Source organism: Lithobates pipiens, unplaced genomic scaffold (genome assembly GCF_037356315.1).
Source record: "Lithobates pipiens isolate NorthernLeopardFrog02 unplaced genomic scaffold, aLitPip1_a1.2 Scaffold_16, whole genome shotgun sequence".
Classification (NCBI taxonomy): Eukaryota; Metazoa; Chordata; class Amphibia; order Anura; family Ranidae; genus Lithobates; species Lithobates pipiens.
Genome location: NW_027507748.1, coordinates 646,871,819 through 646,884,349, shown reverse-complemented (window position 1 = coordinate 646,884,349; position 12,531 = coordinate 646,871,819). Strand labels below are relative to the sequence as shown.

Genomic DNA, 12,531 nt, shown 5'->3' with positions numbered 1-12,531 from the left:
AGTGTCAATATTCGTTATACCGAATCGATTCATTTTGTATGTATATCGATTTGATTCGGAAATGTATGCATGTACACTATATATATATATTCGTGATAACAATTTGTAGTTTAGAAAGTCATTTGTTTATTGAATCCATTAACACACAATGACAATATCTCTTCTCCTCTGCTCAAATACAATACAACACCCTTCTCACTCACTTCTCAGGAATGCACTTTGCCAGTAATCCAACCTCCAGTACAAAATGAATCAGCTGATTGGACTATTAGTGCCGGTTCACACAGGGATGGCTTCAAAGTTGTCTGACTCTGAAGCCGCCCCGTACAGCAGGACTTCAGCGCGGCTTGCAAAACGACTTCTGTATAGAAGTCAATGTAGGCCACTCCAAAGTCGCCCCAAAGTAGTACAGGAACTTTTTTCCAAGTCGGAGCAACTTGAGTCACTCCTATTAGAATGGTTCCATTGCAATACATGGAGCCTGACTTGTTAAGTCGCCTTACAGGTCACCCCTGTGTGAACCGGCACTAACGTTTACTCTAAATTGACATTTTGTTTCATTAGACCGTTAACAAATCATGTCGAATTAATTCGCTATTCTCTCTAAAATTTATTTTTGTATTAATTGAAATTCGTTATTTTTTTCTTCAGACATTCGGATGCCTCCAAATGTCCGAAAGATGCAAAGTTCGGCCAAATTTCGATTTATTACAAAACAAATTGCACATGTCTAATGTATAGACGTGCCTCACACACACACCTCACACACACACCTCACACACACACAATGTAGTGCCTAACCATCCAATTGTGCTAATCTTTGCAGCAGCAGCAGATGGGAATCGGGAAGAAAGGCTGCTTGTACAGATTTTGGATCTTCTTTGTTTTGCGATTACAAAAATATTTTAAGACTGAATTTAAAAAAATAACATTTTGTAGAGCACACAATTTCAAAAGGAAAGATATAAAAAACAAAACAAAAAAAAAAACAATCTGTCCAGTGTGATATTGGAACCTTTGATTTAAATGCCAAACTCTGTTAAAAACAATAACTGCGCAAAATAAATCCCCCACGATCCATTTAATTTCGGGCCAACGGTTTAAATATTTAACTCCTCGGGGAAGGAATCAAAGTTTTCCTATCGCCTTACGCATATATGCATATTCAGTAGGCCATATGATATAATCAGAGGGTCTCTCTGGAACTAGTGCCTTTGAAGTGGCTTAAACTGCATGTTTAGAATGGCTTCCAGACATTTGAACAGGGAACCTGTTTCAAACAGATTAACACCTGCCAGCAAATTGGACAAAAGGCAATTCAATGGAGGGGTAGATCAGATGAGGTCCTTAATAATCTGCAATCGGTTGTATCAATATTTAACTCTAAATAAAGTGCAGGAAATAGGCCATATTGCAGTCTTGTGTGGTGCTAAGCTTCTCCAAAACAGGTACTGTTAGACCCCTTTCACACTGGGGCGGGGGCGGTGTCCATAGGAAAACGTCGTTATTTTTAGCAGCGCTTTACCGTTGTATTTGCGGAGGTATTCGGCCGATAGCGGGTTGCAGCAGCGCTTTGCCAGCGGTATATTTGCGGAGATATTTGGCCGATAGCGGGCTGCAGCAGCGCTTTGCCAGCGGTATAGCCTCACTGCCCTATTGATTTCATGATTTCATGTATACACCGTTCCTTCACCGTTCCATAGATGCTGCTAGCAGGATATTTTTTAGTGTCCTGCCAGTGCACCAGTCCAGTGTGAGAGCCCTCGGGGCTTTCACAGTGGAGACACAGCAGCGGCTCTTTCAGGGCACTTTGCAAAGCTCCCCAGTGTGAAAGGGGTCTTAAAGAGGAACTGAACTCTGCAAGCTGTGTCCCAAAAAAAGGCAGGCAGCAGGCGAAGAACTAGTCACCAGTAATGTCTGTCATCTACCCAGAGCTGACTTACCATGCCTTGTCCTGCAATGTGTCTTTGTGTGGAGCTGGATATCTTGGTAGATGTAGGGCTTAGCTTCCTCATGTCAGCACCTCCAGCAAGGAGAACAGTGAGCAGCACAGTAATGGCATCACCAAATCTCACTTACTCACTGTTCTTCTGAGACTAGCAGTCAGTGGCAGCAGTGCCTTAGATCGCACACTGCAGATATACAACTATGAGACTGTAGGCACGCCTCCCAACTTTCTGAAATGATAAAGAGGGGCACCTTTTAACACACAGTGGGGGTTATTTACTAAAGGAAAATCCGCTTTGCACTGCAAGTGCACTTGGAAGTGAAGTCACTATAGATCCGAGGGGGACATGCAAGGAAAATAAAAAACAGCATTTTAGCTTGCACATGATTGGATGATAAAATCAGCAGAGCTTCCACTCATTTCAGATCTACCCCTTAGATTTACAGCGACTGCACTTCCAAGTGCACTTTCAGTGTACTTTCAAATGCACTTGCAGTGGACTTGCCTTTCGTAAATAACCCCCAGTATGTAGGCAAAGGACATGCCCAAAACAACCCTGGCTACAGGGATCACAAACATTTAATATACAGAAAACAATTCGGTAAACTGCACAAGTGCTTTTATGACCTATACTTTTCCTTCACATTGATTCTGAAAATAACAAATGCAGCAATATAGAGATTGGGTAAAAAGTTTAGTGCAGCATAACCCTTTTGGCAGTAAAATAGTACATTTTGTATGCAGCGCAACCCCCGTGGAGGGTGCTCGAAGATGACTGCCCCCCAAAGGTTGCCCTGACCTTGCAAGCCACCCAACACCTATGACACCCTGGGTTTGGACATGTTTCAAAAGTTAAAGTAGAACTGTGGGCAAAACTTTTTCAACATTTTAATCTCGGAAAGAGTAAGGGAGGATTATAAACCCGTCATATTTTTTATCTTTTTTTGCCATCCATGTCCCATTGCAGAGATTTTCCTTCACTTCCTGTCACTTAGCCAAACAAGAAGTGAGAGGAAATCCCTGCAAGTGAGAATTCCATGGGAACCCCCAGATCACTAGAACTGTGTCCCCATTGGAAGATTTCCCCTCTATTAATTTTCTGGGGACAACCCAAAAAGGTTGGAATTTTCTTTTACTTTCAATAATAATTATAAACAGGACAAATAAAGAGGATGAATCTCCTTAACGGGGACACAGGCAGCAATAAAAACCTGACAATCTTTCTAATCCCTTTCCACTCTATCCAAAACTAAAAAAAGTTCCAAAAGAGGGACAGTTCCTCCAAATGAGAGACAATTTGGAACTATTGCTGTAGGCACAGTAACATACCAAGAAATGCTTTATTATTTTTCAGGAGAAATTCAAGTCCAAATGTATATTATGAGGGCACAATTAACTTTTTTTCCCCCCTATAACACTAATAAGCTTATTGCCAGGGATTCATGTTCCATGAAACAGGCTGCTTGCAATTTGAAGTTCTGTGCAAACCTCTGGGAAAGGCACTGTAGCGCCCTCCTAGTGTTGAATAGGCCGATAGGTAAATATAGTTTAGCTCCTCTGTAATGTGGAGCAGGGGTTGATTGTTTAGGTCTGCTCAGTGTCCCACAGGCTGCTGCTTTGTTACTTACCTCTGTTTTCTAAGGGCATGGCATGCAGCCTGAATATTTAAGGGACCCCTACCAATTACCTAGGAGGTGTGTGCAGAAGGTGGAGGAAGAGCTCATAAATAGCCTGAGGCCTGAGGCAGCAGAGAGTGCACTGTTCCTGATTCCTGTCCTGCAGAATTTTTAAATGCAACTAGCATGGTTTAGTCAGGTATAATCCCTTCCATATAAATACTCAAATTGGGAGAGGGAATGGCAGCCTAGGAGGCAATCATCTGTCCTATTCAATAATGAAAAGGGTGGTGGCACTTCCAGCATAAAATAATTTTTTTATTGAAATTCCATTAAAAATGAGGACATGACATGACATGCAGCCAGCTCAAAAAGTTCAGCAAATGCGTTTCACACACCTGTGCTTAGTCATTGCTGCTTTTACAGGCGCTGACAGGAGGTGACATCAGAGAGATAACCTTATTAGTCTAATGCTGCTCGTTCACTGTCGAGTCAAGGTCTGGGCATAAGAAGGTGGCCTAGCGTTGTTTTTAACTGTATCAAAAAAAGTGAGTTCACCAAGCTGTCTGTGTGAATCTCAGAACTGGATGGACAGAAATAAGTAGACTATGGACAGAACCAGGTAGGACCACTCTTATATATGTATTTTTATTCTGATTGCAGATCTACAGCAGCAGTTTATTTGAGCTCTGATGATAGACTAAAAATGTCAGCTAAAATGTGATTGGTTGCCAAAAGCACCTCCATACTTCCGTTTCCACAGAATACTACTATGGGACTTATTCAGTAATGTAGATCGAACAGTAGGGGTGCTGAATTTAATTGCAGCATTGATGTATTACGATTCAGCAGTCTCCGATTCGGCTTCGATGCTACAACCTGCATAATTGATGGTCGGGTGATGATGTCATCTGTGCGCCGTGCTGTGCCCTGCCTCTCTGAATGGAGCCGCGCCTCTCCGAGCGAACCCAAAAGGAGCCGTGGGCATTAGCCGCTCCCTCTTTTCCCACCTCCCACTGACATCATCCCCAGCCACCAGGAGTTGCCCTGTTGCAGGCTGCTGCAGGGGCCCTGACGAGCACCCTGGACTCTTGGAATATAGGACGTGCTTGTTCTGAGTCCTTCTCAAACTTTCAAAGACTGTCATCGGGTGCTTGGTAGGAACTAACTAGTAATAGCACTACATAAAGAAGTTAATGTTTACAGAAAATATCTGATGCACCAGTTATACTTACAAGATATCATAATTACCTTCTTGCTGTCTCCTGTAGTATCTCTGCATTCTCTGACCCCCTCTTGTAGTATCTCTGCATTCTCTGATCATCTATTGTAGTAGGTCTGCAGTCTCTGACTATCTCTGGTAGTAAGTCTGCGGTCTCTGGCAATCTCCAGTAGTCATAGGTGTGCATTAGGGTGTGAACCTCAAAGCTTCAACACACATGCGTGTGTGACATATTTACCGGCCTCTGCCCAGCTCTGACAGGTAGGGGGGGGCGGCATATATTGGTACTGAACCCCTGTATTTTCTTCCTGTGGTAGCTGAATGTTGTGAGTGGAAGAGGAGGGGAAGCCTACTTTCAGCTGCTGCAGGAGGAAAATACAGATCAGATCCACTAACTTCCACCGCCTGTCCAGGTTCTGGGGGTCACCAAAGAAGGATTGCAGTTTACCTGTCACTTGCCCATGATTACTTGGGCGATCGCGATTGATGGGTTGCCAACCCCAGGATTAGGGTGTGCCCAGGCACACCTGGCACACCCCTTGCCAGTAGTATGTTTGCAGTCTTTGACCATCTCCCGCACCATATCTGCAGTCTCTGACCATCTCCTGTAGTAGGTCTGCAGTCTCTGACCATCTCCTGTAGCATGTCTACAGTCTCTGATAATCTCATGTATCAGGTCTGCATTCTCGGGCCCTCTCTTGTATTATGTCTGCATTCTCTGACCCTCTTTTGTAGTAGGTCTGTAGTCTCTGACCATCTCCTGTAGTAGGTCTGCAGTCTCTGACTCTCTCTTGTATCATGTCTGCATTCTCTGACTCTCTCTTGTATCATGTCTGCATTCTCTGACCATCTCCTGTACCATGTCTGCATTCTCTCACGCTCTCTTGTAGTATGTCTGCAGTCTCTGACCATATCCTGTAGAATGTCTGCAATCTCTGACCATCTAGTCTAGTATTTTGGGGGGAGTCTGGAGCTCCTCTTTAAGTTGTTGTCTCCTGGGGTTAGACTTTGCTACATGCAGGGAGTGTTGTCTTTTTTTTTTTTCAAGAACAGATAAAATAAAAAAATTGAGTTCTTCTGACTGCTTGAATTTTTTGGATGAAAACCATGGGCAGCAATCGTGATGCATTGCGGAATGGAACCGAATCGTTGACATGGTAATTGTAATCAAATTGTGAGACCAGTGAAGATGCGCACATCTATCCAAAAGCAATGATGATGTGTAATATGTGTTAACCTACAGTAGCCAATCAAGAGTCAACTTAAACCAAAACGCAAAAAGTAACTTTTCCTGTAGAACTTACCTAAAATCTGTAGTTGAATAAGAGAAGGAATGGTGGGCACTCAGGATGACATCCAAAAAATAGTATTCCTTCACTAAAAAAACATACAACGCTGTAAAAACAGCCTACGCCTTTTGAACGTTGGTCCTTAGTCATCAGCTTTTATATATGTTTTTTCAATAAAGGAATACTCTTTTTTTGGAAGTCATCCTGAGTGCCGACCATCCCTTTTCTTATTCTGGTACATTGGAGGTATCAGTAGCCTCGAGGTCTGAGCACCAGGCCGAGCTATTATGTGGGAAGGTTGTCGCACCTATACACCTAGTTTTCCTAAAATCTGTAGTTGTCCCTATGCAGTACTTATTTTGCATCAGTAGATGTCATTGGTTTTCTGGGCTGAATGACAGCCATTGTCTTTCAATCCACTTCCTCTGAGCCTAGGCTGTCAGGGACCCACCCCCTGGTGCCGTGTAATCATGTTGCCTGGGTTTAGAGTGTTTCTGCCCTGCACAGTGCTCACCTGTCATAAAGCGAATATGAGGGAAGAGGAAGGACCTGTGACATCATCAGACTGAAGGTGCATAAAAAACATAAATATATTTAGTTATTTTATAATGAGGGCTGTTTGGGCAAAAAGAAAACTAGACTTCTGCTTTTACTACTTTGTATTAAAATTTGGTTGTTTTCTGCTAAACACCAAGTTTTTTGCTCTTTGGACAGAATCTTTGGATGCCTTTACATTACAAAACAGAATGTTGTCTACAAAGCTGAAGGTCACTGAGAGATATTTTATGTTTTCTGCACAGCTCCTTTAGTTCCCTTGATCTGCACATAAAGACACCAGCGATTAAAACATAATCAATTTGCGCAGCATTGTGACTTTTTTAGTGCTCGACAGGTAATGCATCATTTACCATGAACACAACATTTTTTATTGGTTTCGGCTCGCATCACCTTTTCACAAGGTGAGATTCTCCGCAGGCTTCCTCTAAATGTTAATAGAAGTGTGTATTAATGAAGCAATGTGTTTCCTGGAACAGCAACTGTGAAACCAATGCATGTAATCAGGAACATCTTCCCAAAGGTATAACACTTTAACTAATTATAATAACGTGTATATAAACCATAGGCCTCATTCACACAGTATTTTAGTGCCAGCTGCATCAAGAACCCGGCAGATACCTGGTTGGATTAACAGGCAGTTGGGGACAGTTGCAGCTGCTTAGCCTGTACATAACAATGACAAACTGACAGTGGCCGCAGATGTCTGCTGGTGTTTGGATGTAATCGCACATGGAGAAATTACCTGCGATCAGGGACAAATGATCACATCGGATGCAAACAGTGATCGCTGCGTGTGTGGTTACATGTGATCACCAGCAGACAGCTGTGGTCTGCCATTGCTTTGTACAGGCTGAGGGGCCGCAAGTATCAGCATTCAGCATTCATATATGAACCCAGCCTCAGGAATCTGCTGAATTCCTACTGCAGCTAGTACTAAAATAAATGAGGTCTTAAAGCAGAAATGAAGTAACAATCAGTGAGCAGGCAGGATTTTATTGCAGAACAGACATATGCAATATCTGTTCTGCAATAAAATGTCCCTACCTGCCTGCTTGCTGTCCTCTGCGATGCTGTAAACCAAGCTGCGCATGCACAGCTTACAGCACCGGCATGACAGCCTTTTGCTAGTGTGCCAGGAAAATTGTTATCTCACACTGGCCAATGAAGGTGGCCGTAAATGGGCACAAAGAAAAACATGCCAGCAAAGGACCATTTGAAAATTATTAACCTCTTTAGTTCCGTTTTTAACTGGATGACTTTTTGTTTGCATTAACGCACTCAGGGGAATTCATAAAGAGTGTCTAAGACAATACCAAGGAGAGGCAGACATAATGGGGCTTCCCCCCCATCAGCTTCCCTATTAGGAACTGCAGCGACACTAGTTGCTAGGAGGCTGCAGGCTGTGAGCCGGTAGCGTCCTTAACAACCACTGATAGGGAGAGGGAATTGGCAGCAAATATGGAACTCTGGTACATTGCGTAGAGAGACAGGCACTCTGCCTGTCTCTGTATGGCAAGTGAGGGTCTATTCACACCAGTTACTGCATCACAACACATCGACTGGTATACGGTGCGATGCAGTGAGATCACAGCAAATCACACTGTTCACTTTTTCTTTTAAATTAACTTTATTGAAATTTCACCCAGTGACATTTCATGAAGTTATATTGGCTGCAACATGGTGCAAAGCAATGGATTGCCTCGCACTGTGCTGCGTTGGGAAAAAGTACAACCTGCCACACTTTTCCATTGTATACAACCCTCACACCACCAAAGCACAGTGGTGTGAACGAGGCACATAGGGGAGAAGGCATTTTGGCTTGTCTCGCGTTAGGACTGTGCTAGAACAGATGCTCCCTCTGGTGTGACTGGACCCTTACAGTAGCTCTTAATTACTTTCATTTTCTTTATCTACAAACTGGAAGTACTGTATTTATTGGTGTATAACACTCACTTTTTCACCATGAAAATCGGGTGCAAATAGCGTGTTATACGCCAATACTTCAATTTTAGCTGCCTCGGAGGGGACAGAGAGGGTGGGGTGGGACGAGCGCTATCAGATTACATACAGTGAGAATCTCCTGTTTACTTGGCAGTCTCTATAATAGGAAGCCCTGTCTCCTCCCGCCCCCCTCACTGTCCCTTCTAGGCAGCAGATGGGCATAGATCAGGCTGCATTGATGGCAATGGTGAGGCTGTTGCATTGATGGCAATGGTGAGGTTGCTGCATTGATGGCAATGGTGAGGTTGCTGCATTGATGGCAATGGTGAGGCTGTTGCATTGATGGCAACGGTGAGGCTGTTGCATTGATGGCAACGGTGAGGCTGTTGCATTGATGGCAACGGTGAGGCTGTTGCATTGATGGCAACGGTGAGGCTGTTGCATTGATGGCAACGGTGAGGCTGTTGCATTGATGGCAACGGTGAGGCTGTTGCATTGATGGCAACGGTGAGGCTGTTGCATTGATGGCAACGGTGAGGCTGTTGCATTGATGGCAACGGTGAGGCTGCTTCATTGATGGCAACGGCGAGGCTGCTGCATTGATGGCAATGGCGAGGCTGTTGCATTGATGTGGACTGATGAGGCTGCATTGATGCCACTTGTGAGACTGCAGATGGGCATTGATCAGGCTGCATTGATGACAATGGTGAGGCTGCAGATGGGCACTGACCCTTATTTGCTTCAAATCGGTAGCAGCTGAGGCGATCGGGTACTTTCAGTGCCTGGGTATGGAGACGAGTGAGGCAAAGATGGCCCTCACTCGTCTCTATACCATAGGAGGACGGAACGATGTCAAAACGTTACTTCCGCCCATACCTCTTAAAGGAACATTTTTTCAATGTCCTTTTTCAAATTACATTTTTTTTTTTTTTTTTTTATTGCATTAATATGAGATCTGAGGACTTTTTGACCCCAGATCTCATATTTAGGAGGACCTGCCATGCTTTTTTTCTATTACAAGGGATGTATCCATTTTTTATTTATTTTTTAAACAGTGTAAAAATAAATAAAATCAAGTAAAATAAATAAGAAAAATAAATTATCAATTTACTCAGTGTAACATTATCTTTCACAATATTAAAAAAATAAATAAAATTGGCCTAATTCTACCGTTGTCTTTTTTTTATTTTATTTAAAAAAGTGATTTTTTTTTCCCCAAAACGTGCTCTTGTAAGACCGCTGCGCAAATACGGTGTCAAAAAAAGTATTGCAATGACTGCCATTTTATTCTCTAGGGTGTTAGAAAAAAACAAAACAATATAAAATGTTTGGGGGTTCTACGTAATTTTCTAGCAAAAAAACTTGTTTTAAACATTTTAACACCGAGTCTGAAAAAGAGGGCTGGTCCTTAAGGTTAAAATGTAAATTTTTTTCCCTGTGACTTCCCTCTTAAAATGAATATGCGCGTTTGTACGCCGACATTTGTGCGTGTTTTGACATTGGTACATTAATAGTGCCACTTCATCAAAGTGCCACTGTTGGTAAATTTACCGAAACAAGCAGTAGTGATTTTTTGAATCTGGTGCAGGCCTTCTTAAAGGCCCATATTGCCATTAACTGTCAGTAGGGATTTATTGGATTTATTAAAGCTCTCTTTATCCACTATTTGTCTACATGCACTTGCCTCTTTGTAAGCTCTTTATCATTCATCCAGATCTGCTTTCTGACTCAGTGTTGACAATGGTGGACCAGGTGTACGCAAAGTACTTTAGGTCATAGATAACCTTAATTGCTGGACTCCGTTGGATTTAAAAATAATAATTGTAATTTAAAGAAGGTACAAAAAAAGATACAAATATAAAGAATGTATCTATAAAATAAATGGTAAAGCTAAATAATGGAAAATAAATGTGCAAAACGATAAATAAAACAACTTACATCTACAGAGTAAGCTCTTAGCTGCAGGCAGCTTTTACAGTATGGAGCTTAATCACACTGAGTATGCCACTGAATAAACCAAAAAGGCATCAGACTAATGTCCAGACCCCCTTCCTCCCCACCAGTATAGACCCCCTTTGATAAATACCCCCTCCTTACTAGTACAGACCCCCCTTCCAGTTCAGACCTCCTCCCACCCTACCAGTACAGACACATTTCAAGTACAGAGCTCCTCCCACCCTATCAGTACAGACCTCCTTTCGTCTCACCAGTACACCCCCCCAACCCCAAGTACACACCATCTTCCTTCCCACCAGTACAGAGCCACCCTATAGTACAGATGCCCTCCCTCCACACCAGTACAGAGCCCCCTCTAGTACAGAGCCCCTCTCCCTCCCCACCAGTACATCCCAGCTCCTTCACTTTTTGGGAGGCGACAGTCTGAATGGAAATGTCTGTCCTCTGCCAGCATGCTTTAAGGGAGGCCCACCTCTCTATGTGGAAGCTGTATTCTCTCTGCAGAAGTCCAATACACTCCCCTACTGAATTAGAGCTAGAGCTGTCCCCTAACAACATGCAATATAGAAGAACTTTAGCTCTCTGTGGGGAGGCAGTGGTTTCTTTGCAGACGTCCAATGGTTGAATGGTTTCAGCAACTGTTGGGTGCCAGTCATGGGAAGCCTTGCTGTGTGGGAGCCACTATTGGGAGTGTTTGACATTTTTCTTGATCTGGCTAATCGTGGAAGTTCTAAAAGTTTGAGTATATTGTTTTGGAGCCAGCAGAAGGTGTGTCAGACTGCTACAGAGAGGCCACTGCTTTCACCCAAAGATCAAGGGTCCTTCTCCATAGCTTGCTGGCAGGCTGTGACTGCACACCTTGTGTTTCAATGAAGTTGGAAAGTATTTAGCTGATTTAAACAAAACCTTTGGTTGGGCTCGTCTGTGATTGGCTAATTGACTACCTACCCAGAATGTTGGCTGTGCGCTGCAGAATTCCTGAGACGTCTTCTGAATCTTCATTAGCTGAGAGACCCGCATATGGACATTTCAGTGAAGCATTATGCAGATTCTTCTCGGCATCCGGGCAGCTTTAAAAGAAAGAGTAACACGTCAGAAGAGGATGAGATAGGAGCCCACCGTCTCCTAGTGCCTAACCTTCTGAATGGCTTTTCTCTCATTAAATTGTTAGCAAATCCCTAATTAGCACATAGCGCTCAGGCAAATCATTTCACACATGGAGCTGCTGTTTATCACCAGGAGAATTATCAGCTTGTATCACTAGTACTAATTTACTGCATCATTAGGAGGCCGAATATTGAAAAGTGAAGAGACATGTTTGAGTAACAGCTTCGCCCCAGGAAGCAGAAAATGAGAATTTTTCAGTATATTGTACAAGTTATAAGTGTTTAGTCAGAGCTGCATAGAAGACTTGGCACGTTGTAGTTGATGTAAGAATCCCCTTATTTACATATGAATATACCGTAGTATATGAATGTGTATGAATGTAGCATTTTTTTAAATCCGATATAAAAGTCAAAAATGAATTCAGCTCCGTATTTATTTTTAAAGCTGAAAATGTTTGTTTTTTGATAGAGAAGAGAATACTTAAAGTGGATGGAAATCCTCTCCTATACCCAGTGAAGTGAACAGCTTCAGTAGAATCTTCAGGCCCCCGGTGCAAGAAACCATGATGGGATTCCTGCCCCCCCCCCCCCTTTCCAACCGACCCCGGGCTTCCAATTGTGGGAGGGTGTCATCCATGGACATCCTCCCAGAGCCCTGCCTCCCGAGTCCCGCATGCCCTCCTGGGACGTGCATCCAGCGCAATCACAACGGCTCTTTATCATGTGATCAGCTGATCATATGTAAACAGACTTGCTGGTTATTTGCAGCCCTTTCCTCCCACGCTGTGTCTGTGTGAGGAAAGGACTGCCGTTAACCGCCAAGAATGTCAGTAAATTGTTTACACTGATAATCAGTGCCTCAATCATAAGTACCGTGCCACCTAGCAGTGCTCAT

At 43.2% G+C, this 12,531-nt stretch overlaps 1 protein-coding gene across 1 annotated transcript in view; it reads right to left on the bottom strand.

The window, feature by feature from the left end:
* GUCY1A2 (guanylate cyclase 1 soluble subunit alpha 2) overlaps positions 1 to 12,531 on the bottom strand; it is a 389,883-nt gene that overhangs the window by 248,265 nt on the left and 129,087 nt on the right. Inside the window, exon 3 of the mRNA XM_077484335.1 lies at positions 11,479 to 11,600. Coding sequence (XP_077340461.1) covers positions 11,479 to 11,600 — 122 coding nt within the window. The remainder of the gene's footprint in view (positions 1 to 11,478; positions 11,601 to 12,531) is intronic.